Here is a 27,998-nt window from a genome sequence, read left to right as displayed (position 1 = left end):
CTTTGGAGAATCAAGACTTAATTTATTTACACTGTCACTTCTTTTCTTGGTGTTGAGGTGTCCTTATGTAATGTTTCAGTAGGCCACCTTAACAAGAACATCCTCTAGAGGCACAGACATGTGAGCTGATCCAGCAGGGCTCACATAAGATGTGTTCTTCAAGCATTTCCCTCTTCGGCTTTGTCTGGAGGTGAGGAAAGGACAGAATGAGAGATGGTTCCTGAGGAAGCAGTATCCAGAGTCCCGGACATCTTCCCTGCATTCTGGTGGCCCCTTCTTCCATGTCATGTGAGTTCAAGCCCAGCTAAAACCTAGGAACCTACATCACCTAAAATTCTGAGTCACAGATGGATTGGGAATGGTTGGACATGTTCAAGAAATCCTTGCTACAGAGACGGAAGGGGAGGCAGAGATATCCACCTTAGAAAGCATGTGCTACCTCTGCACATGTTCTCTCTCAGCACCTAGATTTCCCAAAGGATGGAAAAAAAAAAAAAAAAAAGAAAAAAGGGCAATTTGACAGGTCCCCACTGAAGGCATGTCAATAGCATCATAATTTCCCCAAGACTGCTGGGAGGCAATTCCTCAACATGACATACAGAGAGGAAAATGCAAGTGCCTCTGTGTAAATTAAGGCCATAACATTGGGATTGAGCCTCAGTGAACAAAAATGAAGGGCTTACACAGGACATGGTGTAGCCAGTATTGCATTCCTTCTCTGTACTAAGGTATGTCACAAGACTGCTAGAGCCATAGTGAAGACATGCCCAGAGACTATATCTAGGCTGAGGATACCCCAGGCTTGCAAAGATGTTCATTCAAAAGAACCTGCAATTGGCCATACTAGAACATGTCATCTGTTCCTCTGTACTCTACCTGTGGTGCAGGGAGCGCTGTACTCCTGTGTGGCAAACTCATCTGGAAAACAGAAGGGGAAGGAGAGAGCAGGGCTGTTGGCTGGCATAGGGATGGGTGCCAGGGCCAGCTGTGGGTCCCCAGGGCTCCCATGCACCTCCACATATCCAACTCCCCATGATCGTTCCCAAGGGCACCCCCAGACCCGCACTTACCTGTCTCGTAGTAGTCATAGACCTTCACCTGGGCTGGCTTCAGGCCCTGCACAGGGATGTCCCGCTCCACTGTGAAGGAAAAGCTCAAGGTCTCGGAGTTCAGCTGGGGAAGGGAAGCAGGGGAGGCTTAGGGGTGCCTCTGCATCTGCCTTGGTCCCTCCTGGTGTCACCTCATTGGCCTCATTCCACTAGTGCTCTCCCTGCCACCAGTGGGCCCTGGTGGTAGGCACCACCACCCTGGGCCTTGGGGGTGTGTGTGGCCTGGCTGAGGGGCAAGGGGAAACCCTGGGGCCTTTCCCCACACTGGGGGAGCCGGTGGCTGGTGGGCAGGTGTGGGCTGATCTGTGTGCAGGCACGGAGAGGAAACCTGCTGAGGGCTGGGAGGAAGGTACCAGTAAATCTTGAAAGCTCGGCAAAAGTCAGTATGAAGTTCATTCCTACTTTTGTCAGACCCATGGTAGTTTTGAGGTCCATGTCTTTTGCCCTGGGTGTCCCCATGCTTGTGTTTCTCTGACCCATCCCAGCCCCAAATGGACACTCACCTTTTCCAGATACACCAAAACATGGTTGGTACTCAAATCCGTACGCTCAATACCTAAGCGTTGTTGCAGCTGAAGAAAGAAAAGCAAAATTTTTCTGAGCTGAGAGTAGTCTCCCTGAGCCATTTCCGCAGGCCTATGGATGGGACACTAAGGGAATAAATACTAGGGGGAATAAGGGAAATAACTAAGTCTGCAGCATGGAACTTAGTGCCTCCTTGGTAGGCCCAAGGTCTTCCCTTCACCAGTCTGGCAAAATGACGTACTGCCTAGCTTCAGCAGAGAGAGATAACTGGCCCAAACACAGCAATGGAAAAACGCAATAATAACACATTAATTCAGGCTTGCTAGTTCCGCAGTGTCATCTCATAATCTCTACTATTTTCTAGGCCGTGCACTTGATGAACCTCACAAAAGGTAATCTAGAAACAAACTGTTACAGGACAAACTATAAGCCACAAGATAAGATTGTGTGCACAAGGTAAGCAGCACGGGAGACCTGTGGAGATGAGATGGGTACAAGAACTAGGGTAAAAAGTGAGGCAGGGCTAACAGTGGAAAAGATACCAGAACAACTAGGGCCTCCTTCAAAAAAGGGCGTGGATTAGGGGCAGATATCCTTGGAGAAATAATTCGCATGGGCGCCTACCTTTCTTACTGAGGACTTGACAGGGATGAATCCCGACAGCATTTTCACATCAACAATCACCATGTTGGAGACGTTGCGCTCACCTGTGTAACTGAGGAACCAAGCAGCAAAGATTCAGAGCACCTCAAGCCAAAGCTGGGGGCACTTCCACTTCTTCCCTAACGCCTGACGTCCCACAGCTTTCTGGCAGCCCAACACCTTCTTCTCCAGCCCACTGCACTTCCCTAGTCACCTGTGCCACCCCTCACTACTGCAGCCCTGAGCTCCTCACACAGCTTCACCCCGCAGGACGCCCCCTTCCTCCACAGCCTCCTCCCAGCACGGCTGCTTCTGGCGCACCTTGCGGGGGCTGCCCTGCCCCTCCCAGACTGCCTCACCCTGGACCACCAGAGCTCCTCCAGCTCCCATGGCTTCCCAGGAAGGCTCAGACCAGGCACGGACTTACCTGACATTTATGCCTATGTTAAAGACCTTGTGGGCCTGGGAGTCCTCGCAGGTCTCTGGGGTGGTGTACACATGGAGCGTGAAGGGCGCGTCCTCCTGCGTGGGCTGCACGTTGTACCTCAGGCTCGTCTGGGGGAGAGCCAGCAGCTCTGTGAGAGTGGGTGTGCGTGCACAGCCCAGGAGAGAGACCATCGCCTACCTGCCCAGCCCTCCCTCTTCTCCCTTCTCACAGCTCCCTCACACTTCCAGCACTGTCCCTCCTGCTCTTTCTCCCCCTCACAACAACACTTCTCTCCTCTGCCACAGCCTTCCCTCACACGCCTCCCCTCTCCTTTGTCCTTGCTGTCCTCTCCCTGGCTCCTGCTGTCCCGGGGAAGGGGCTCCCCTCCCGGGACAGCACCAGCCTCCACCACCCTCACCTGCAGGTAGACGCATCCTTCACCAGACACCTCTGCGCTGTACTCCCCTGGCACCTGGGGCAGGGGTACGCGCTGCAGCAGCAGCCGGTTTGAGGGGTCCACTTGGAAGTCTTGCTGGAAGTCCCCTGCAGATCTCAGGGTCACTTGGGAAGCTGTTCCGCTCTTGGCGTAGGTGACAGCTCCGTACAGAGACAGGGCCTGAAGAGCCACCACTGTGTCCTGCAAGAGACGGGTCCCGGCACCCAGGGATGGCCGCGTTAGCCCAGTCAGCCGTTCCACAACCCGTCCTCCCAGAGCCTGCCCTTTGCTGGCGGTGGGCACCCTCTCCTCCATTCTCCATTTTCCCCACTCTTAAGGAAGGAGAGATGGAAAAGGTGAGTTTTTATATGGTTCCATGCTCTCGCTGTGTCCTCTGCACAGCACTTGCTTGTCCCTCAACTCCCTGTTGTGGAGCTCTGTGGAGCCTTCAAAAGCATTCTCCACAGGGGGAAGCAGCACCTGCATGCGCATACAAAAACTGTGGTGAGGACCCCAAATTGCATTGTCACTCATGCCACTGCCATTCTGTCCCTCTGCGTCAAGAAAGCTAGGTCATGAATCCAAATATCAGTCACTCCCATGCTACAGGGCTAACTGCAGGGGTACAGTTCCTGCCGGGGCAAACCTTACCGTGCTCCTACCTTGCTCTCTGACACGCTGACACTCTCCTGACATTGACGTGTGAGCTCACGGGAGGGGAGTTGCTCACCTGGGTGGAGGAGAAGCCTCCATTGGGATTCTGCTGACCGCTGATCCACTTTGCAATAAGAGATGCAAACGACAGCTCCTCCTGGGAAGGCGCCGGCTGTGTGGTGAGGTGAGCAAGGAGCACATAGGCCGTCATCTCCACTTCAGCAGAGGGAGCTCGGTAGTGATAGTAGGGGAGATCAGCCACCATCTCTTTCCCAGGCCGCTGCCAGTGAACAGATCCATCTTCGCAGGGGGCATGGAGCGGGCAAAGAAGACAACAAGGAACAGTTACTTGCAAAGGAGTTACTGGCCCTGTTGGTGCTGCGGTGAGGACAGAGCCCCCAGCATGCAACTACAGGGTGAAACAGGAGCAGAGAAATAGCGCCTCACTCGTTGCATGGTTACAACTAGTCTAGGAGTGCTGAGGTCCTGTCTTCGCACCAGGATACCGCTTCCACGCTCATGGAGGCATTTAAAGGCTTGAACACCTCATGGAGCCAGAGATCTACACGGAGCACCGGGCTGGGACACCGTCCCAGTTTGAGCAGAGATGCCCGGGTGGGGCAAGTAACAAGCTCCGTGAGGAGCAGGGCTTGAGAGCCACCCGCAGGTGCAGAAGGCAGAAGGTGCTGGTGGCGCTTCCTTCAGCACCGTGACAGACAACGCTTGGGCAACCTGACTGCCCAGGCTGACTTTACCAGAACACTTCTGAGTCTTTATGCGGTTTCCTGCAAGACACGGAGCTTACGCTAGGGCCTCTGAAATGACCCGTATGTTTGTCTTCTGTCTCAGCACATCTCTCTCTTCCCTGGTTTATCATCCTCAGTACTTTGTTCTGTGTCAAACACATCCGCTGGGAGGAAGGTGCACCCATAAACATTGCTAAGCCTTTACCAAGTTGTTTTTGGCATTACAAAAGGAGCAGAGTAAGGTGAGATGCTAGCAGAGCAATGCTTTTGCTCAGCACTGATGGTGTGCGGTGCAGTGCCTCCTGAGGAATCCCCTCAGAGCAGAGAAGTGGGACGGGACACTGCGAGGGACCTGTCACAGGTGTTTCCTCTCTCTACACTTTTCCCCACCCACACAAGCCATTTTCTGCACCCACTGCCCCACCAACAAGAGCCGTTTTGTCAAGGGAAAATGTAAGATCTGTGGGCTGGAAGAAAGCAATGTCCCACCAGGAACACTCACCTTTTTTCACTGCTTCCTTTTCAAGCAAGCCAAGCATTGCCTTCCGCTTCTCCTCCTTTCCTGCCAGAGCAAAGGCGTACGCCAGCAGTGCCTTGGTGTACACGTGGTTTTCTTCTGCATTTGCTGCCGTTTCCAGGCAGAAGAGAGCATTACGCACCACTGAGTGCTGTGGAGAGATAACCAATTTTTGGAAGATGAGGTTTGTGCCTTACTAACTATACGTCATTCCCCTGGATGCTGAAGTGGGGTCTGCCAGAATAAGGTCTAGGGACATAAAGAGTACGGTATTTTTCAGAAATGTCTAACATGACAGCACATAATTCCTATATCACAGGAGCCAACAGCTGTGTACTTTTTCCAGTCTGGGTCAAATTCTGGACAGTACTGTGTCATCCTAGACTGACTCAAATTAGGGTGCAGTCACATACAGTTACAGGCAGAGGAATCTCCAGCAGTGCAATGGTGATGTAGGCCGTCAGTGAAACCTCGTTGTCCACTCCACCCTGCCAGGAAAGACAAAGGTAGATGTTTAGTGACATATTTTCTCATCTTCATTTTTTTCTACTGTTGCTGTGGTAATACTTTATTCTGTACTGTAGACCCTTTAGCTTTCCTCCCCCCACTGCTGCTCATATGGTGCTATCATTGTCACTTTTATACAGCAGGTTTGCCTTGACTCTTCTTCCTGTCATGGCAATCATACAGAATGGCCTCTGCCTCATTACTTCTTGCCATTGACATGGGATTTCTCTGTCTGGGTGCTCAAGAAGCTCAACTGCACCCATTTGACTTATGGTCAAGCACAACCTAACTAAAAGCCAACCAGGCAGGCATGCTACCTTCATGGCATTATTCAGGAGTGTCCCAGAACTGTGGAAGCAACCATTCTCCTTCTGCTTTTGAGTGAGCCAGAACAAAGCATCCTGGATGTGCTTCTCATATATGAAGATGTATGGCCGGGCCTGGGCAAAGGACTTCAGGACAAAGGCCGTGAGCCTGTAATGAAGAAAGAGCAGTGAGAGGGGCTGTGCAGACCCACTGTCCATCTCATGTGCACTTCACCTGTCTGGAGGAAGGCAGGAAGGCCTGGGGAATGAAAGGCCAATTAGTTGGACCACAAGTACATCTTAACCTCAAAGTATCTGTCAAAAAATTGTTTCTCACCTTGATTTCTCCTCTGTCTCTGGGCCTATAAAACCCTATGATTATTTTGCATTGAAGCTAAAGTTTGGATGACAAAGACGATCTTCATTTAAACAAATCTCTTTGGAAAAAGCAGATAATTGTATGCCAATTAGCTTAACATCTGTGTGACAGCAATAATCAAAATGACAGGGAAGAATGAATCCCTCGTAGCTCATGGTCTGCTGGCAGGACTCTCACTAGAAATTCATGTCTCATGGGTTTCCCAGAATTCCCCAAATGTGTCAGTAAAACTATGAATATAGTAGCACATATTAAAAGAGTGAGCTGAGAAGCTAGAGCTGTTACAAAGCAGTTATGGGAAGAAACAAGCATGTAGTGAGAGGCCAATGTTCTGTTGAGATACGAGGACTAAAAGCAAACAGAAGGTGATGAAATCATCCATTTCTACCATTACCTAAAGTTGAAAGTGCACGGCAATGATATTCTGAATCAACTCAAATTTTCACAGTAAGTCACTCTGGCAACACACACTTTTGTCTAAGATGTCTTTGCTTAGTAACAGACAAACACTTTTGAAAAATAACCATACAGCACTGCTCTCAGATTATCATCCTTTCCATTTATATGCAAATACCTTTCCTAGCAGCCTTCTCAGCAGATGCTGCTCTAGAAGAGCCGTCACTGCAACTCTTCAGCTTTGTCCAGTTGGAATGTAAAATCCCTGCTCCCTTCTTTCCCAACTTATTTCCTTCCTTCTTATCCATATGGTCCTCAGAGCTGCAGGTGGGAGGAGGTGCTTCAGCTATGTAACTGGCTGATGCATCCTCTTTCATGAAGTGAGAGGCAGCACAGGGACCAGAATATCTCTGAAAAGTCTGCTTATCTACAACAGCGTTTCCTATTTACCATCATACAGTATGTATTATAGCTGTGTAGCTGAGAAAGAGAGGATACAGGGGAGGCACGGGTGACACTCAAATCTCACCAGGTGTTCCCTGGTTGGCCATAGCGTTGTCCAAAGGTACTGTAAGAGCCATCTTCATGCTTGTAGTTCAGCTGCCTCTGATAACCTGCAACAAAGAGTTAAAGCAAGATTCAGAGATGCCGGAGAACATCTGCTGAGGGATGAGGGAACATAAAAACAGCTATTACAGCAAAAGCAAAAGAGAGAGGAGCAGGTCAGTCCTATACTAGCAAATAAGAAGTACTGATACATCCCTACCTCCATACACTTTTTATACTGCATGAGGAGAACTAGCACCTGTCTTTCTTCAGAAGGCAGGCAGGACACATTAATGACAACAAGCTACTATAGTGGGTCACATCGCAACTGTGCACTGGATTGTGACACTGTTAGGGAGCAGAGAAAAGTGGGTACAATGACTGGGTATCCTAATGCTTTAAGAAACAGATAATAATAAAGGAACAAACATGGAAGGGGCTTCACTGGCATGCAGAAGAGATGACCTGAACAAGAAAGAAGCTCTCTTTGCACATCTGGCCAGCGTTTGACAGAAGAAAGCCACAGTTGATCTGGAAAAAATCCAAAGCAGAAGCAAAAGTTGTGTCCCAGCTCACCGCTCACTAAGTATCCAATGGCCTTGGATTTGATCTCCTCACTCAACTGCCCTGTCTTGTTCAGATAGTCCAGGACATAGATGTTGGGTGCAAACAGGACCATGTTCTGTTCTCCACAGCCAAATGGCATCTGGAGGAGCTGGTGCAGGTTCTGCATGGAAGTGCCCATAATGTCACCTAGGGAACAGGAGATATGAGAGGGATATTAACAAAATTCAGGGCTGGCAACCAGAATGAGAGGAAGCTACAGAACAAGAGAAACAGGAGATGACAGAGAAGAACAAAAGAAAATCTGTATTGATAATGGTCCTGGAATGAAACACAGAGTAACACAGAAAAGGACGGTAGTGAGTCAATGTTTAGGGCACTGCAGAGAACCCTGAGTGGAATGAGATTCAGAAAAGGGAACAAGAAGATCAGAACTAGAAGGGAAAGTACTTGAGACAGAAGGGATGAAATGCAGGAGTGAGGTGTACTAGGAACCAGGAGAAAAAGCTGTGAGGTTGGAGGCCAACACAGGCAGGCAGGCAGGCAGAAACAGTACATGGTTCTTTCTCCCATCAGATCCTTCCCGGGCAGCTCACTCACCCAGCACTGAGAAATACGCTCTGCCTGAGTCTTGCACCACATTTGAGGGGAGCGACAAGGAAAACTTCTCTTGCAAACTCTTTCCTGAGAGAGAAACAAGACCAAACAGTTTCAGTGCAGTCCCAAAAACTGTCTAATATAAGAGCAAGGGGCTTCAGTAGAACATCAGGAAAGCCTCCTGATCATCCCTTGCTATAAAGAAACAGGTCTCAGGGTCCCAAGTGATGGGGTATGTTCTGATTATCTAGAAATATCAGCCTATCTAGAAAATGGTAGAGGCTGCACTATTTTCCTCCTCCAGGCATGTCCCCCATCACCCACAGAAGAACAAATGGAGAGAGTGGGGAGGCAAGGCCTTACCTTTTGCACAGAGCACAAAGTTCTGGGCTGTTTCCTTCTCAACTCCTTCAGGCTTGGGTAGGATGAAGAAAAACAAGAGAAACAAGAAGTTATTGAGACAGGGAATACAGGCAGAGGGATCCTTAACAACATCCCTAAGAACAGAGTGAAAATAGAAGTGAGTGAACTGGAGAAGGAAAGGCAGTCACAAACACTTCCTGGAATTTAAAAAAAAAAAAAAAGAGCTCTGAAATAATAATCTAAGTAAAAATAAAATATAAAATAAATTAAAAAAATCCAGAATCCAAAATGACAGACCCAACACGGTTGTACGTGGATGAAGGACAGCAGAAGGAGAGGGAAAATGCTGCAGGGCAATCACATGGGTGACTATTGTAACTGCTGTATGAAGTGAAACTCCTGTATCATTTTAACAAGTACTACAGCTTACAGTAAGTGCTTTTGCTAGCAAAAGCTCAAAGTAGCTCTAGAGGGCTGCCTGGAAGGTGTCTGCAGTGCTATTTATCATAAACCTGCAGATGCCTTGTGAAAAAAAAAAAAAATGTTGACAATAGGAAGTAAAGATGTGCACTGTAATATGCGATGACACTACTGGTACAATACAACATAGTATGCAAGCATTAAGTTGTTTTATGATGCAGAGAAAGGCTAAGAACACAGAATATTTCTGTCAGATTTACAACACCCAGCATAATAAACTAGCATTTTCTTATAAAAGCTGCAGTACTGCCACATAACATTTCCTTCTATACCATGCAGTATCTGCAACTCTTCTTGCCATAGGAAATGGATAAGCTGTACAATTTTAACATGCTTTCTGGACTTTTATAATATCTGGAGTTTGTGGGGACTTTTCTGCAGGCATCTAACTCCCTTAGGTGCTTGTGATTCCCTTGCCTTCACCCTGGAGCCAGGCTATGGTAGCAAACAGAACTGTGTAACACTCAGCTTAAGAAGCAGTTTGCTTGGCTACTCAGCTAACAGAGAGACAGCTTGTGCTGACTGGCAAACTGTTTACAGTAGGAGATGGGGAAAGTTTAAAATACTGGCAGGAGACACGTTGCACAGTTATTAACCTGCAACCTTTATGTAGCCCTGCCAAAGTACAGAGATAATGTAAGACCTTCATATCACCACACCATGTGGTGACCGCCTAGAGCTCTGTTTCATGTGTCTATGCAGTGAACACTCTAGCCTGTTAGACAGCTCAGTTCTCCCCTGTCCACAGCCCCCATACCTCCACCAGCAGCTGTCTGATGACTGTGTCCTTCCGTCCTTTCTCAGGGGTCTCCACTATGGCGTTCCCGCAGGGCTGCTGGTTTTGCAGGGCCTCAGCGCTCACCGAGAACTCCACCTGCCCTGGAGGAAACAGGGGTCAGCCATTCCTGCTGGGCAGCACCAGGGAATAGGATTCATTGACATTTCTGGGCGTTTCAGCCTGCAGGCCCATAGGTAGGGATTTCCCATCACAGCTGAGCCCAGCTTCTTTCCCACAGGAATTTAGCTATCTAAATTGGAATGCATGCTGGAGCAGATGGGCTGCACTGCCCTTGAAAGGTGACTGTTTTGATGGCTCTTTTCCAGAACTTAGGACACCACTGTGGTGGGACTCATCAGTATCATGGCTGTTCAGCACTCCGCTACTTGGCATGCAAACCATGGCTGCTACCACAACATGTAACAGCAACAGCAAAAGCAAAGTGTGAAGGCCTCATGGAGCAATCATCAAATCTCTGACATGGATGGAACTGACAGAATGTCCCTGACAGCCAGCAAAGTTTCAGAAGTTGATGTCCAAGGCCTGTAAGACTTGATGAAATTGCACATAGTGCCAGACATGGCCTTGGACACTATGAGTCCACCAGCCTTTACATCCTGCATAACCGGAGATGAGACACTCAGCCACGGTATTTCCCAGGAAACTATGTCGCTCTAACACCAGATACTGAACTGGGAGAACAGCATAGAGAAACCCTCCCTGCAGTTTTCAGTATTCTGAGACTTTTACCTAGAGATCTGGGAGTCACCAGCCAAGCCACCGTTTTCCTCCCATTCTCACAGAGACAATAAGATTCTTCCTCCTTTCCCACTGGAGTTGCCAGAAATTGAGTAGACTGAGCCAGAGCCACACTGACCTGCCATTTGTAGAGAGAGGTGTAATTGAGGAGGGGTGATTTTGAGAGACAGGGAGAAAATATCAGAGAGACAGGAAAAAATAGCAATAGTTATTTCTTCTGTAGCAAAGAAGGGTCTAAGGCTACTCAGAGATAAGGCTAGGTGAAGGCAAGAAGTATACAAGAAGGTACATGGGTACAGAGAAGGATTTCAATCTTCCATACCCTCATGCAGGCTGTCAGATAGCTGAAAACAGTGGCTTTCAGTGTGAAGGCCTCACCACGCACTACAGAATAAGGCAGGGTGAGCTCTACAAAGAAGGGCTGGAAGGCTCTGAGAGACACTGTTGGGGATAGGCCAAAGCCTGTGTCTGATGAAGTGCAGAACGCATTGGCTTTCCACTCGGTGATGGTGTCAGGGATGGTCACATCTAGTTCAGCATTTCCTTCAGAGCTGGCAAGAGACAGCGAAAAAGGACAGGGTGATTTTTATGGGATTTTGGTGACTATCAGTATCCCTTTCAGCCTAATGAATCGTATTTGCTGTATGAATGATTGGGCACACTATATTGGGCACTGAACATCTTCTAAAATCACTACTACTATGTGGACAAACCTAACCACAGACAAAGGCAATTCCATCACAGGGGAATGCCAACTGATCTCTGCAAACAGTGAAGGACTTCTTGGCATTGAAAAGGCTTGGTAGACATGAGATTCATGTTTTCATCTTGTAAAACCAATTATATTATAAAAGGAAGGGAGGAAATATTCCAACGCACTCACCTTACAGATACTAAACTCCAGATCCATGTTTCTGGGAAATACTTTCGGACTGTCTCTGTCAGCTCTTCAGGAGTGGCGACACCGACACGGTGCATTGGTGAGGCATACATTCTAGCAGATTCTAAGGATGATAATTCCAAACAAACAAGATCTACATCAGCATCATGCTTTGGTCTGAGAAAGTGGCAATATACACTACAATTAGAAGCTGTGCTGGCAGCAGATGCTTGCCGTTGCTGTAGTGAGCACTGGTACTATAAGCAGTGAAGTTTCTGGGTCAGTGTTTATTAGCAAGGGCTAGCTCTTCCATATTACCCACCGGTCCCCAGCAAAACTCATACTATGAGAGGCAAGTAAAAATGAAGTAAAAATGAGCAGCTTAGAGGAAAGAGCTGTTTATGACCTTGTATGCTTGGCTTTGACAAAAGGAAAGAGAAATCTACCGAAACAAAGTCAAAAAGTCCTTAACTACCTCCTAGTTTTGTTCAACTATACTTTTGCTAAACTAATTTCTATATTTATTTCTATATTAATTTAAGCCTATCCATAGGCCTTTACAACCCAGCAAAAGAGACATGCCCCACACTCATGCTGAAGATGACATATGTGAACACCCCACTTCATTACTGCTTCCATAACCCCAGCTCTTGTTTATTTACCCCCCCAAAAAACAGATGGGATCTCTGTTCAGAATAGAGATGACAGCAAGACTCAATTCCTTTACCACCTGTCCTCGCGTCATGGCTAGGTGACATGAGTGCACTTGGAACTGGCATTCCTGCAGGTATGTAATTGCCAAAGTTGCAATACCTAGGTTTCTTCACCTTGGAATTTGTGAAAACCTTTAAACCCATTTCCTACGGAAGAGAAACACAAGATTTATTTTTTTGTTGTTGCTGTTACTGATTCCGGCTGAGGTTTGCACAGCAGATTTGATGTTAGTATTTTATTGCTTCAAAAGCAGAAGCTGTTATGGTCTGTGGATTGGACCTTGAGATGATCCCCCCCAGCCCTGGGTCTGGGTGCCCAGGTGGCTCAGAGAAGTCAAGGGATAGATCCCCTTTGCCTGTAGGGCACTGATTTCAGTCTGATTCCAGACTAGGGGTCAGGATGAGCCAGAGATTAGATAAGGAGTCTCCCCTTTGGAAGGAAATATCCGTGGCTACAGTGTAGCTCAGGGACGTACTGATTTATATGGGGTAAGGGTAATGGCACAGAACTTGAGTTAGAACCTCAATTCAAGCCAATCCCAAAGCTTTTCATGTAAAAAGATAACTTTAAGACTGATCAGTTCAAGTCAGGAGTACAGCTGTCATGACAGGTGAAGCTTATGACTCTCACTGAACTTGGTGTCAGACTACTGAGATTCACAAGTCATTTCCTTATATTGCATCATGCCACAAAAGGTTTAAGCACTCTCATTCCTTCTCCCATTTCACTCCTCAAACATGCAAGAAGGTTTTACTTGTAGGATGTTGTAAGTGTCATCTTCGTTACTATCCGTTAGTGGAAAATAGGTGATCCCATTCACAACTATATTCTTCAAGGTGATACAGTCTTCCAGGGGGTCATCCAAATGCACGTTTGGACCATAGCGATAGCTCTGCAATTCCTTCACTGGCAGCAAGCTATATACCTGGGCAGAAGAAGCCAGGACATTTAGCATTTTTCAGTGTCCACCATCACAAGTAAAGGATTTGGACACAAGCATCATAACAGTCAAATCCACACAGCCATGGTCCTCCCTGAAGTGGTTGCAATAGGAAACTGGAAGTCCAAGAAGACATCCAAATTTGGAGATAGTGCTTCTTTTGCTATGGACAGTATGTTACTCTGGTTACTATGGCTCAAAGATATGAAAAATTACAGTGGCAAGCCTTGCTGTGGACTTTGTCCCTGTTCTGGCAATGTCATTTGCTGCTTAGCATGAGGGGAATGAACTTTCTGACACTTCTAGGTGCTACTTCAGTAAAATAAATCCATGTCTAGAGAGAAAAACTGAAAAACCATCATTAAACACAGGACAGCTTTTGGCTCTGGACATGAGAAGCAGTTTCCTTAACAGGGTTTCCCAATTACCATTCCTACAGTCGTACAAAATCCCAAACAAACAAACAGCTGCTGCCTAGTTCTCAGATTTTGCCCACTGAAGATGAGCAAGAGCACAGGAGAGCATTCCTGTGTCAGCACTTTCAGGAAGCACTTTCATTGCTTCTACCCCATTACTGGGTTGCTCTTGCTCTGACCAGGCTTTGAGGTACTACGCAAATTAAGTACTTACAGAGTCAGGTGACAGGTCAGCTTCTGGCTTCATGAGGAGAACACTCTTGTCCACAGCACGGACAGCACAGAGGGAGTTTGGGGAGGCTCTGAACAGCAAGTGCGTTTCAGAAGAAGGCAGGCCTTCAGAAGTAGAGAAGCTCAAGTCCACCTGTATCCACAGGAATAGCTATGTCACAGATGCCCTAGCCTTGCAAGACTCCAGCTGAGCATCAGTCCCGACCCTATGAATCCCACACAGACATGCATACCCTCTGTGAAACATTGTTGAGTTTCCTTCCTGCAGTGCCAGAGGAATCAGCACTAACAGTTCTTGTCAACTTAAGCATCGCGACTTTTCACAACTTTTAAGGCATTTGGGGGTTTTAAGGCCACTGTGAATGTGATGAGATAATCCCACATAGTGGCTAGATCTGTTCAGACAGCTGAGTATGGTTTTGAACAAGCTTCAATCTCTGTGCTGCAACCAGTGGTGTTGTGGAGATAGAACAAACCTGCAGTGATCTCACTTGGCAGATTCACTGGTAACATGAGAAGCAGTGATACCTTGGAGCAATACTTAAATATGTGCTGCCTGGTGATGGCTCTGAAGAACCGGCTTGTTGGCTGAGACCTGCCATACTAATGTGCCTTCCTCAAAAGCTAATTAACAACTCTAATGACCTCCTAATAACCTCTGCCCTGCAAGTTCTTTCTAGCAAAGCTGATCTCAACACTATCTCACATGGTTTTATAATAGCATGGCTGACCTGCATAGATCTTCCCTCACATCAGCAATACAAATGCTCCCCTAACATACAGCAATCACAGCATCCTTACACTAAGCATGTTCCCTGACAAAGCTGCACTAGCTGCCAGTCTCCTTCATGTCCCAGTGAGACCACACAATGCCTTTTGCTGACAACCCTCATCTCTCCCAGGGTGGTCTCCCAGCCTTGTGAATGCAAAAATATATTCTTGAGGAAACAGCAGAACAATGAATGTAGCAAGCTTGCTACTAAAAACAATGTCTAGCATACTGATGGCCTAAAGTCTGTCCCAGCCAGGCTGCTTTGAATCCAGGATGCTTTTGGAGAGGAAAGCAGTACCTAATCACATAAATTATTTGGCACTTGGCATGTGCCTAGACTTTAATACAGTGCATAGAATGACCTTTAAGATAAAAAGAAAATTCAGGTGTTCAATGTCTTACAGTGACACCAATATCAAGAACTCATTTAGTTTGGCTTTTAGTGGGACAAGGGACTGCCTTTAACAGTGTACTATTATTTTGAAGCTCTAATGGCAGCTTGAGGATCCTCTCTTCTTAGGGCTGCTCATACATTATTCTGAACTTCTGCATAACGAATAGATGGGGCCACTAGAGAATCATGGTCTATATGTTCACAGAACTTTCTTTGACCTCTTTCAGCTGAAAAGCAGTCTCATCTGTGCTATCGGAGCACCACCATTCATTGCTCGGTACAGATGGCAGGTTTAAGCAAAGTTTAGCTTCATTTACATATAACAGAAATTACAATGACAGGATGAGATGTATGAGAGTCGAAAGATCTGACAAAGATTAGATGTGCCTACTGGACTGGGGCTGTGTGTGTGTTTTATTTTTGTTCTGTGACCACACAAGATGCCACATCATTCTTACGAAGAATTTGTGTGAAAAGGAGTGAAATACATGTGTTGCAGTATGACATAAGATATGTCATATAAGATGGCCTCCCCTTTTCTTACCTCAAACTGTCTGTGAGATCAGTGACTATGACTTGTTGATGAGAGATTTTAGCAGTGTAATCCCTGCTAGCATCCTTTTTCCAAGAGTTGTTCTCCTCCAAGCTAGCACAAACCAAAAAGCAGTGAAGCTACATAGAACAATTTATTGGTGGCTTGTCCAGTATTAGCAAATCTAAGTAAATGAGCTTGCACAGGCTAAATCTAAAAAAAGTTTTGCCAGGTTTCAGTCTAATGGCTGTTCCCTCAAGAAGTGATCACTTACCTTATTGCTGAAACATTTTTCTATGTTGAACTTGGCTGAATCAGCAATCACCTCCCTGCTAGGAGTAGTGGTGTAGACAAGCACTTGGGCCACTGGAGCAATATCAGCTTCCACAGGCAAGTGTAGCAAGAAGACCCCGTTGGCTAACAAAACAAGAGCAAAAAGTTGAAGTACAGGAAACCTGCTCATGGAGCAGCCAAATTTCCAGCTTTTCCTTGATGATGAACTTCATTCTAGCCATAATGAAACTCTAGGCCTCCAATTGGGATGAATTTGTTTTCAAAGAGATGCATAAGACTCACTGTCTGACTGGAAAGGCCTGTTTCAAGTCCTGTTCTACACTGCATAAGCAAGCTGAATTTTGGTTGAATTTCTAAAAACAAACCACCAGACAGTGTCTCTGAGGAGCACTGGAGCCCCAGAAACACAGTGTTAGAATAAAGACGGCTGGTACAGGGGTTAGTGCAAATCTGTGCTAAAAACGAGTAAAGACAGAAAAGAAAGCTCAAACTCTTCCCACATCCTAGGGAACATGGATATGGGAATCCCTGCACTGCACGTGGAAGCAGCCTGTGTGTCTGCCACAGTTGCATAGCCTCACAGGACAGAGACAATATGGCAGGGGAGGGAAACTTACCACTTTCCTGGTCCAAATCCAGAATGCTGGTGCCAGATTGCTTGATGATTCCTTTGGCCATCACCTGAATGGAAGGAGAAACCCTGCTGTGACTGAGGTTATGCATGAGCTAAACCTTAAAGAGGGAGAACCTGAGAGGAGAGTAACTGAGTGTTTATAAGTGAGCAACAGGGAGATGGTTGCATCCTGCTCAGCCGTTCTCTGCCTCCCTGTAGCAGAATCCCAGTGCTCACCAAGGGGACACTGGGACATCCTCACTCCTTGACCCTCCTTTTCATGGGAAAAGAACATGTGGAGGATGACAGGGAAGTGTTTAAAGCCTGCTGCCTCAAACCACAATTTCCATCTCCACCTCCTCTACAATTACCAGTGACAAGCTGACTGTATGGGAAGTGCAAACTTACCAGGTAGTAAAAGACAATTTTCCTCTCCTCTCCTATGGCCTCTGGTGTAAGGATATAGTGCACCCGCACCTCTGTGGGGGAGCCACAGCTTAGCATCTCAGACTTGGGCTCAATTTTGAGGAAGCTCTTACTTGGGGAGTAAAAGCGCTTTATGTGGAGATTGCCTTCTTCATAACGTGGAAAAACCAAGGTATGGTCGAAGCATTGGGAGTATGATTTATGAGTTGCCTGGAAATGGAGAAAATACACACATAGAGATCCTCAAACACAGGCAGAAAAACTGGGACCAACATTCATGGTCTAGTGTTACAAGTTTGGTATTTTTTGTACTTAAAACAAAAAGGCATTCTACCCAAAACAGAAACATGAGCCTCGAAGATGTAAGACAGACAGGGTGGCAGTATCCTGAACAAATGACTGGAAATGACTCAATCCCAGAGAAGCTGGGCTTTGTCTCAAATAGACTGAATTTTATCAGTTGTTTACTTACTGTCAGTATCATCATATGGACTCTTTACCCTAATATCTTGCCCTCTCTAATTCTCAGTTAGTTTAAAGAGAAAATAAACCAATTTTAATTTTTATTATCATCATTGGCACTGGAGAACAGATGTTGCTGTCCAGCTCAGGAATTACTAGCACCAGGATCAAGCTGAGGATGCTACGGAAAAGGAGAAAAATTCTCCAATTGAGAATTCAAAACCTAAATCAAACAGAAGTTTAGCAGTTGAGAGGCTATGTCTTCCTAAAAATAAGAGTGAAGGGAAAATATTTCACATTTCTAAGGGTGCTATTTCAGTATTTCATGTGCTTTCCATGCCCTTATTTCTTTATCTTTCTCACTACACTTGGAAATTCTTGCCTTTTCTTTATCTTGCAAAATTCTGCAACTTTCAAGCACATTGTGGTAACTTCTAGATATTTTTTAATGGTGTTAATCTGTGACAAAAGAATTGTATGGAGAAAAAACAAATATAAGTCTGGACAAAGTGTCTTATTCCAAGGTGAAATATTAGGAAATGTGTATGTTACATATATATTGCATTTTCCTCTAACAAAAGGATGCTCAGCAGCACTTACGTCTTCCAGATAAATGAACTCTACACCACAGAGAGAATTTCTGTTAATGGTTCATACTGTTTTTCTATTTATGGCAGGGGAAGAAAGGTAGGAGGGAGGGAAGGAGGGAAGGAGAGGAGTTTAGAATCTCAGAATGCTAAATTAAACCTGGAGAGATGCTTAGATGAGACACCTGAGAAATAATTTAGTTGAAAAGACAGTGAAGCACTAGCAGCACTCCACCATGAGAGATTTTTAAGAATAAGTTAGATGCATCCTTGATACAGATTTGTCTAGGTAGGGTTGGTGATCCCTTGGAGCAGAACGGACTATATGACTGCTTGATGTTTCTTCTAACCCTATATTACTATTGCCAAGCCGAAATCAAATACAAGCTAAGTGCAATTGTCACATGGCAGCCTGGTCTGTTGCATGGCTATTTCCACCATAGTGACGCTGAGGTTGGCAAAGACAACCAGGATCAAGAAGCTAAGTGCTTCTGTATATATAGTAGAAACTTCAGAAGTACTCCCCCTCTATCCCTGCTGGTCACTTCATCACTTTGCCCCCATGACTCACTGTAATTCCAACAGATTCCAATTCCAGCATGGAAGTGTTCAGGGCAAACTGTGCCCTGCCCTCTTCGTTTGTTGTGTAGTTGGTTTCCTGGCCTCCTTGTATAGAAATCCTCACAGTTTCATTGGCAATTGGAGCACCAGACCCATCCACAAGTTTCACCTGCAGGAACAAAAACAGTATGATACAGGAGAACACCTGTACAGTCACTAAGCTGGGGATGTTGGGTCCATCTGAGACAGGGAAATTTCCATGGCACTTTGCATCACTTCACATCACTTCGCTCTTCCAGAGAGGGCTGTGAACTTTCTGAATCTTACTTCTTTGTCTCTTTCTCATCTCCATCTCTGCACCAGAAGACTGGAAACAAAGACTGACATGCACTCACACCAGTTAAGGCCTCCTATTAAGCAGGAGACCAGACAAGCAAAATTTGACTTGACTGAAGAAGAGGGGTCACAAGAACAGAGGGGGAAAGCAGAATGAAAGCTATGCTCTCAGCTGCTGTTCCCAGGTTAGAGAGCCTGAAGAACTGAGGAGGTCATCAGGGATTAGCAGCAACACTGAGGTTCAGTATATTTGCAGATGTGGGCATGTGCCCATCCAGGAGGTTAAGTAGCACTCATGACACTCCACTTCTCAAGGTTTCCCTACCTGTCCAAAGAAGGGGATTCCAGGTTTGTAGTGGGAGTCTGAATCCTCAAAGGTGATTTTGCTGATGGTGCTTGTGATCTTGGAGAAGCTTGTTCCAGTCAACACCACTCCTGCAGGAAGAAAATTGAAGAATTAATTTGCCTTTCCCTGACATTAATTATTTTTGCTCCAGGTCAATCCTCCTTTGTTGGACAATAAATTTAGTTGATGCTCCTGGTATCCAGGCAGGAAACTTTAAGATTCCAGAACTGGGAGTCTGCTTTTCTCCCTCACTCTTACTCGGCAGGCCTCTTTGCTAGTCTCTCCAGGGCTTATTATGTGTCTCTTTGATCTAGATCATTCATACCTGTTTCCTCCTCTTTAATCTTAGCCTCTACATAGAGCTTATTCTCATATCCACTTCTCTTGAGCTGGAATAACTTGGTTTTTACCACTTCAGAAATGCAACCATGGTTGTCTGTCTGTTGGAGGAAAACAAAAAGGCTGTTATAGTCTCATGTGCATGACATTTTTCCAACTTAATGATCCCATCATTGTGTGATGTGGTTGCCAGGTGTCAGGCACATTAGAATATAGCTGCTGACTTAAAATGCACAGGCAGTACTAGTGATACATAAACCATACATAAAGTTTGTGTATGTGTAGAAAGAATAAAAGAGCTGGAAAAGTATTTCAAAAGCTTGCCACCTCTCATTATCTTCATGTACAAGACAGGTCTCCACAGTCAAGGGAAGAGCTACCTGGAACAGAGTTTAGCACTGCAGTGTTCATGTTTCCATTTAGCATGGATTACAGCACAGTGGCAGAGGCAATTGTGGGGATGATGCTGTTGCACATTCCAAGAATCATGCTCTCTTCTGCTTGCTCTCTTGTCCTAGCCTATGTCCACAACTGCCTCAGCTGGATACCTTCAGTTTCTGTCAATTAAGTTAGCACGAGTCAACTTGTCCATGATCCAAATGCCATTCAGTTTTGCTCTGTAGATTTGCCAGTGTGATAGTAGTGTGTGTGTCAGGGGAGTATCTATCTGTCTTAATCACTGATGCTAAATTCACATTCTTTTTCTCCTTGCTCAAACTCCTTCTCTTCTTTCTGTTCCTTTCCTGTATCAAGCAACAACTTCTGATCCCACACACTGACTCTAGTGCAAGCCAACCCCAACTCTGCATTCACTGTGCATACCTACCCTATCTCATTATTCCCTTACACTTGCTAGTCTCCTGATTTTTTTCTTGTCACCTCTTCCTTCTCTATCAAGCTTCTTGCCTTTACACACATCTTTCTTACAGCACAGGCCTTTCAGATTTCACCTTGCACCCAATCTTCATTTCTTCTTAAGGCTTTCTTAAAATACATGAAATCTCTCCCCTCTTCACACTCATGATTGTACCTACTCCATCAGAGCAAACTTGTACCTAAAAGGCATGCTCAATAAACCACATTTTCTCCTACCACTTTGCCCCCAGGAATTATCATGACTCACTTGTCCAGAGAACTCCTCACACACTGCCTTAGACTCTTCATCATAGCAACTGGATGAGTATAGAAACTTCCTGCACACACGGAAACTCACAAGGCCAGGAACAGGCTTCCCAAATGTGTATCTACAAGCAGGGAGGATAGGAAGAAAAACAGAGCCATGAGGAATGTAAAAGGAATGGAGAAACTGATTAGCTCACCCCCAGTGGAGCCAAAACTCTTTCCTAGAACCACCTCCATGATACAGCAGGGTCATCATAGGAAGTAAAAGGCAGCAAGAAATTTGGTAATGTTTTAGGATCAAGGTTGGCAATGAGGGCAGAAGCACTGAGTCTTATAATCCTGATTCCTAGGAATAAGACATAAGTGTGCAGAAATCATTTATTATAATGCTTATTCAGTTGAGAGTGCACCTAGTCTTGGGGAACATGTTGCAAGTATCTACATCACCACCCAATTCAGACACAACTGGTTTATCTATGTATGTGCATTGGGTTTCTCAGCTCATTTTTCATCCCATGCTGTGTCTCTTCCTGCAGGACGTGTGGAACATGCCACACAGAACTGAATGACATGACTCAAAGGAAACATCACTTATGGTTTTCTCACAGCATTGAGAGTAGAAGCCAAATTTAAAATGCAATTCCAAGTTGAGATAAACAAAGACCTCTTCTCTAGAACATCAGCTAATCTTATGTCCTCTATGACCCTCATATGTTAAAAATATGCAAAAATACTCTCAAAAACAAAATAAACAAACAAACAAAAAAGAAAAACAATGTTTCTATGTTACAAAGTGTCCTAAGCAATAATTGTAAAGCCTTTTGTCTAATGGTATATGTAGTCTATTTGGTCCTAGAACCCAGAAATGGCTGAGAAATATAATGAAGTCTCCCAACAGGACCTTCATCAGTAGCTGAGGGGAAACCAGAAACCAAGGAATGAAAGAAGAATGACACTCACAAGCCACAAACTGTCACCTTCAGCTTCTCATCAAGAATGGTGATCACCTTGGGCATTTTCACTGTTACTTCAAATTTGGGCAGCACTGCAGCAAAAACAAAGGAAAATAGTCTATATGGGGGAGAATAACATAAGAATGAGACCCGAAGGCTGCTCAAAGGTTATTCTTACAAATGTTCTGAAAGCTTTTAGCATCTAACTGGTCAGATTTTAGTGGCCAGTGTCATCTGCACATCCCACCAAAGTCAATGAAAGCCACCGGCATTCAGCCAGCCACTGTGTTGGGTAAGAAGACAGGATAATTACACCAACTATTAAAACACAGCAGCTCTTTAGGTAACACAAGGGCTATCAGTCCCACACCAGTATGATACATTAAAACAGATCGTTAGGTCAACAGAGATCTCTCAGAAACATACAGAGTTGGGACTACAGCTTGGTCTTTGCATTTCCAAAGCATGTATACTTTAGCAGTTTGGAAAACAGGAAAGGCCCTGGAGCTTCCCTGCTGACTCACCACAGAGTAACATCACATCCAAATCCAGCTGCAAGAGGGTTAGTGGACAGTGACTATCTTGGGAGAAGAAGGAGGAATTCAGGGCAGCCATGCAAATTAAAGAGGACAGTGGGCTTCCAGAAGACTCATCCTGGCTACATGATCGTAGCAGACTATTAAACAAAGGCTGCTGCTGGCTTGCTGGGGTGTTGAGGGAGGCAGTGACTACTGGAAGGGAAGGCAGGGGAAGGAGGAGGCATGTGCAGATTTGTATTAGGATCACATTTCCTAGCCAAGCATCTGGGACTGGCACAGGGATGAAATCACCAGAGATATGTTAAGGCATTAAGGCATCACAACACCTACAGGCTTAGCCTGTGGGGGAGGACAAGCAAGATCTGAATCTACAGCCTCAGCATACACCAAAAAGTCAGGACTTTCCAACTCAGGCAGGTGAGACCTAGATTCATAGCATCACACTTGACGTGTGTAGCCAGCTGAAGATGAGGTTGTGGCTTTAAATCACCTCTGAAAGGAGGTATAGCCACTGGTCAATAACATAGACTGCTATAAGCACACTTGCTCATGTTGGGAACTTTGCTGATATAGGCAACTGGGAGCACTGCACTGCACGGCCTGGGCCTTAGGGAGGAGTGAAGACAGATTGCCCAGGTCCTTCGGTCTTCTCTTCTCCCAAATGAATGATGCTTGGGAGGGAGAGAACTGAGAGACATTTTCTAGCCATATAGGACGTCCTGATCATATCTACCGCTCATGCCCCATTGGGCTAGCTGCAAGGAACCTGAAACTGCAGCAACAGTTACCATACTCCTCCACGGAAAAGGAATGTTGGATTCTCTTCCCAGAGGCTTTCTGTACCACCACGGAGTAGGTTCCTTCGATGGGTTCAGAGGTGAGGTTGAAGAACAGCTGGATTAGCCCCCCCTTTAACTCTGCCTCTGTCCACTGGTACAGACGGTTTTTCTTTGGGTCCTATAGATAATGAGACCACAAGGAAATTGTGAGAACAGTGTGAGGCTGCAATAACTAAAAAGCACTAACAAAAACAGTGAGGAGAGGCCCACCCCTGGGAGGCTGCAGGGCAGGAATAGCAGGATTGTTTGGGGAGCCCAGGGCTGGACAACAAAATGAGCTCTGGGCCCAGAGTACATGGTTGCCACCATACAAGTTAAAGCTTTATGTGTTTGAATAAATATTACAGACCTGCTATATAAATAAAATAAACAAGAAAAATCTTGAGGAACTGGCAAGTTTACAGATCTGAATGTGAATTTCATATCTGTACATACCTCAATGTAGACGAGCGGAAACTAGAAAGGGAAGAAATGAAACAGCGTATTTAGAATGTGCATTTAGACAGAGCGCAAACAGTACAGTCCATGGCTACAACCATGTTTCAGGGAACTAGCTGATAATACAGTGGGGTAAGGAAGAAAGTCCCTGATATGGAGCAATCATGCATTTTGAAATACATCAAGAGAGTGGCATCATTTGTATCAGGCATTCACCCAGGACAGAAAAGTCACATGAAATTACTAACATTGGATTATCTGGAATACCAGCTAGAGCAGATGTCCACTGTGATAGTGGCAGATTTGCTCACTGCTGAGGTGTTTACACCATTATTCATTTGCAGTTACATTCTCAAACCTTTCCAAGAATGCAGAGGCAGTCTTATGCAGAAATCTGAAGAACAGACCCTGTTAACAAAACCTGAGATAACCTAGGAACGCACAACTATCTCCCCAAAAGACATTTCTTTCCTTACTTTTCACACATGGAAGATTTAAGGCCAAATGACTATTGAAAAGAAGTGCTATACTTGCCACTTCATTCACGGGGAGAAAGCTTTCATCCAGAGAAACAATTCTGAACAGAACTGATGGAGAAAAACATATAGTGAGGTTTGACAGTGCAGTCACCAAGCAGAAAACATTGTTTGCAAACACAGTAAAACAGAGAACAGTTGTTCTCTTATATGGAAATCTCATTCACTACAAAGCTATGTCATGCTATGCTGCCCAAATAAGAAATTATATTAATTACAGGATATTAAGAGCAAATCCGTAGCAGTGGGAACATCTTACTGACTGTGGGCATCAGAAACTGATTAATTGGAACCAAAAATAAATTTGTCTTTGCCTACTTTGCAAAGATACATCTTTACACTGGAATTAGCATGGGTCTTCTAATTTTTTCCTCTAACTAGATTGACTTCTTAGGAAGAGTGAATGCAAGAAAATCATTTTGGCACCTGGCTGCAAATTTGTGTTGGCTCTGCATGAACAGAGAATTCAGTGTCTCTTTTAGGACATTCATCCCTGTCCAGGCCAAGTTTAGAAGACGAATGGCCTGGAAGTAATAGCTTATGTAGTTCTCTCTATCTTCACATCTTCGTTGAGCAAAATCAGCTGCCACTTTGAAAACTATTTCACAACTTAGCCTGAATTTTGACCCTGTTTTCTATAGGACAAATAGCCAGTCATTGCTCCAGTTTTTGTGGTTTTAACAAAGGGTATCAAAACTCTATGGAAGGGAATCCAAACTACATGGACCACAATAACAGAACTCCCAGTGGCACAGGGAGTGTGTGCACAGGTGCCCCACTTACATGCATGTACTTTAAAGTTCCTAAAATTATTCCCACATGGAGGATTAAAAACATATAATTCAGGTATGAGAGACTGCTCTTCTAACCCCCACTGAAAGCACTAAGACTGGACAGTTTTTGTCGTAATTTCTGCTTCAAATGCAAATCTCCACCCCTTCCCTGGTACCTGTCTGTCCAGGTTTGTAGATAGGTTTGTCTGTCTGGACGAAGACCAAGCTCTCAGAATTCTTGACCGACACCGTCTTGCGGCTGATGAACTGCAGGGTCTCCCCCTTCACTCTCACAGTGAGAAATATGACTGGTGACTGGATACTTAATTTTGGAATCTGGGGAATGACAAGAAGGCAACTATGTTATGGACAACCTGCAAAAGCCTATTGAACTGAACTGGCCTTCCTAAAATTACAAATCTAATATAATCCTGACAGACCCAACAAAGAGGTGAAGAAAACTAAAATCAGGAACAAGAGACTGCTCTTTACTTGTCCCATATTCCTATACTTTCCTACTTTTGTGTAGTGATTGTGCAAGTATTGTGCAGTAAAGGAACTCACAACTCTGCCAGTATGTTCCAAGAAATTCTTAATGTCCTGATCAAAATCTTTCTATCTTTCTGACATTCAGAGGGGGTAAGGAATAATCCCTTTCCTCCTTCAGATAATGTCTCTAGTCCTTGCATAACATTTGTTTTTCCAAACCAGACATGTCAGATCCTTATACATCTCCTCCTGTCTTAGAGAGGAGCTGGCTTTCCAGGACTGAGCATTTCCCATTCAGATATCATGCTAAGGAGAGCTCAGCTCTGACAGGGTTTTGAGGATGGACATGAACATACCTGTGGTCAAGAGGAAAGTGAATACCTATACAGTGTTACTCTGTTCATTACTATTCAGTGCCCAGTTTATCCTTGGTGCAATGAATCAGCCTAAAGGGATTAGATACTCACAGAGAAAGGGATGCAGGTGAATATATCCTTCTCTGACACCACATCATCAATCAGGCTCCTGTTTTCCCCTTGATACTCAAGCGTGGCACTCAGTGTCACAGACTCATTCAGGTGGGTCAGCTGAACGCAGACTTTTTCAGGAGCATCAGTTTTTATCAAAAAGGGCAGCAGCACCATGTATTGCCTAGAAAGAGGGGGAAGGCTAGGTCAGAGGAGCAGGAACAGGTGGAAGGAGCTGTATAGAAAGGGCAAATAAACCAATCTGATAACTACTGCCCTCACTGTTCAGGGAGAGAGCTACATTTTCTAGGAGTGCAGTAAGATTTCTGGCATGTCTGTAATAGCACAGGAAAGCAGACAGCTGGGTCTCAAAAGTAAAATACCACAGGAAATTCTCAATGTAAATGTCTGGAAAGGATATGTTTTCCCAGGTTCCAGCACAATAGCAGTGTTCTTTCCTGGGACCCTGAATACTGCCTGTGGCATGAAGAGCAAAAAGTCTACTAACAGGCTCTGTTAGTAGCATTCAGGAGTCATTCAAGTGCCAGTACCTACTGAATAAATGGCATTGACTCCACTCTGCCAACCATCTGTAGTGTTACTCTCAATCCTCACAGGGATCCAAAACTGCCACAGTGTGGTGCCAGATCTTAAGCAAAACCCTGTAGCAAATTCAGTTCTTTGCAGGGAAGTGATGTGCTTCTGGGTCATGGTGAGCAGTGGGTCCCTGCTCTGTCCTAGGCAGCCTAACACTTTGCAGAGCATGAGCAGTTTGGCGTTGCCATGCTGCCCAGAACTGCATCTGGGAATCAAACCTGGTCCACCTAATGACAACCAGTGCATCCTTTTGGGTGGGCAAGCTCTGTCCTCCTCACCCCCAGAACAGCAAGTGACTGGTAGAAGGGACCTCAACACCTGTGTAGTAAGGTAGGGCACTCCTCTTGGTGCACGGGAGGCTCTGACACCTTTATGTCCACCAGCTAGTTTGCAGGGAGAAAGCTCTGGCCCCTTGGATCCTGACCCTGCTGTCCACTTACCCTGTATTTCTCAGAGCGCTGTAAGCACAGCCTTCCATGCATGCACACAATACATACTCCATCACATACAAACCGGGCAAAAGGAGGTGAAGGAATGAAGTATAAGTTACCCCTGCAGTCTGCTAGCACCTCACAGACTTTAACTGTCACAGCCTTACAGTTCTACATAATTCTGTACAAGGCTGAAATTTTCATTCCACTGGCTGGACTGAAAAATGTGAATTAAAAAATAAAACAATTTCTGGTCATGCCAAATCCGTTATTTGTTCTTGTTTTGAGTGTGTTATCAATCAGAAAAGCACTCACATCTCCTAGGTGTTTTGACCTGGGAGTAACATAATGAATGAAACGTTTCATTGTCTTTTCAAAAAATAAAAAATAAAAAAGTGTTTCACTTTAGAAAACTGAATGTATAAATGACTATAAAACAGCTATAAAAAGTTATCTTTTAAGTAAAGAAGCAATTTGTTGCAGAGATTCGCTGAAATCATTTCAATTCTCTCTAAAAGCAAAAGCTCTTTCCCTCTTTTCTCTCTCTCTTTTTTTTTTCTCTTTTTCTCTTTTCTTTTACTTTTCTCTTTCCCTCTATTTCTTTCTTTTTCTCTTTTTCTCTTCTGCTGCTGCTGGCAGATGTTTTACCCAGTTCTGCTGTCTTTATCCCCGGGTAAAGCAAAGTAGGCGGAAGATGAGACACAAAGCAACAGATAGAGGAATAAAGCCCAGTTCTCCTGCCTGCCCTGGGACCCCCCTGTGTAGCTTACGGCTCTGTGACGGGCGAGACGGGCGAGGCATCTCCAGGAAGGAAGAAGAAGAGAAGGAGAAAGATGTTAAAGCTGCTGGGCAGTCCATCTTTCCCCATGGTGCAGAGCAGGATGTGGCGAGTAGAGCAGAAAAACAGATAACCCAGCCTGGTTCGGTGCCGCTTGTACTGCACCTCTGCTCTCTAACTTAACCCCTTTATACTTTCCTGCACAAACAGCCCGGGGGCTGGAAGAGATAAGGGCAGTGGGCCAGGGCCTGTCCGGAAATGGGAGAGGCTTGCAAGGAGGAGCTGAAACTGGCTGCTCCGAGCCCAGGCAGAAGGCCAGGTGCTGGGGGAAGAGGGAGGGGAGAGTGCCCAGCAGGCTGGAGCTGTCTCTTCAGGGCAGAGCAGCCGGCGATGGAGGAGGAAGGGTGATAGCTAACGAAAAGAAGGGTTAACACCAGAGGGTAAGAGGAAGGCCTCCACTTCT

General features: G+C 45.4%; 1 protein-coding gene across 1 annotated transcript; it reads right to left on the bottom strand.

Annotated features, from left to right (window-relative positions):
• Position 1: 1 nt before the first annotated feature.
• A2M (alpha-2-macroglobulin) lies at positions 2-27,715 on the bottom strand. The gene is made up of 36 exons (XM_068701378.1): positions 27,528-27,715; positions 25,730-25,913; positions 24,950-25,109; positions 23,999-24,051; positions 23,462-23,482; positions 22,976-23,144; positions 21,656-21,740; positions 20,697-20,817; positions 19,560-19,674; positions 19,214-19,323; positions 18,563-18,721; positions 16,925-17,152; positions 16,521-16,584; positions 15,884-16,026; positions 13,895-14,044; positions 13,079-13,249; positions 12,338-12,470; positions 11,614-11,734; positions 11,053-11,281; positions 10,722-10,848; positions 9,951-10,072; positions 8,714-8,765; positions 8,354-8,437; positions 7,766-7,942; positions 7,173-7,257; positions 5,881-6,037; positions 5,470-5,544; positions 5,042-5,207; positions 3,870-4,093; positions 3,122-3,340; positions 2,704-2,831; positions 2,259-2,349; positions 1,613-1,681; positions 1,071-1,173; positions 877-918; positions 2-184 (listed from the first exon to the last, which is right to left on the bottom strand). The coding sequence occupies exons 1-36, from the start codon at positions 27,623-27,625 to the stop codon at positions 159-161; spliced, it is 4,461 nt and encodes a 1,486-aa protein (XP_068557479.1). The 5' UTR covers positions 27,626-27,715; the 3' UTR covers positions 2-158.
• Between the last annotated feature and the right edge of the window lie 283 nt (positions 27,716-27,998).

The sequence above is a fragment of the Anas acuta genome, chromosome 1 (assembly GCF_963932015.1).
Source record: "Anas acuta chromosome 1, bAnaAcu1.1, whole genome shotgun sequence".
Lineage (NCBI taxonomy): Eukaryota > Metazoa > Chordata > Aves > Anseriformes > Anatidae > Anas > Anas acuta.
Note: the sequence above shows the minus strand (reverse complement) of the source record. Positions and strands in the feature narration are given on the sequence as shown.

What these genes read in the sequence shown, in the direction of transcription:
- A2M (XM_068701378.1), bottom strand. Translation starts at nt 27,625, where the DNA reads ATGGGGAAAGATGGACTGCCCAGCAGCTTTAACATCTTTCTCCTTCTC. An exon ending in TGGAATCTGTTGGAATTACA is followed by an intron (nt 17,153 to 18,562) that starts GTGAGTCATGGG and finishes CTCCATTTCCAG; the next exon opens with GCAACTCATAAATCATACTC. An exon ending in TGGAGTTTAGTATCTGTAAG is followed by an intron (nt 11,282 to 11,613) that starts GTGAGTGCGTTG and finishes GTCTCTTGCCAG; the next exon opens with CTCTGAAGGAAATGCTGAAC.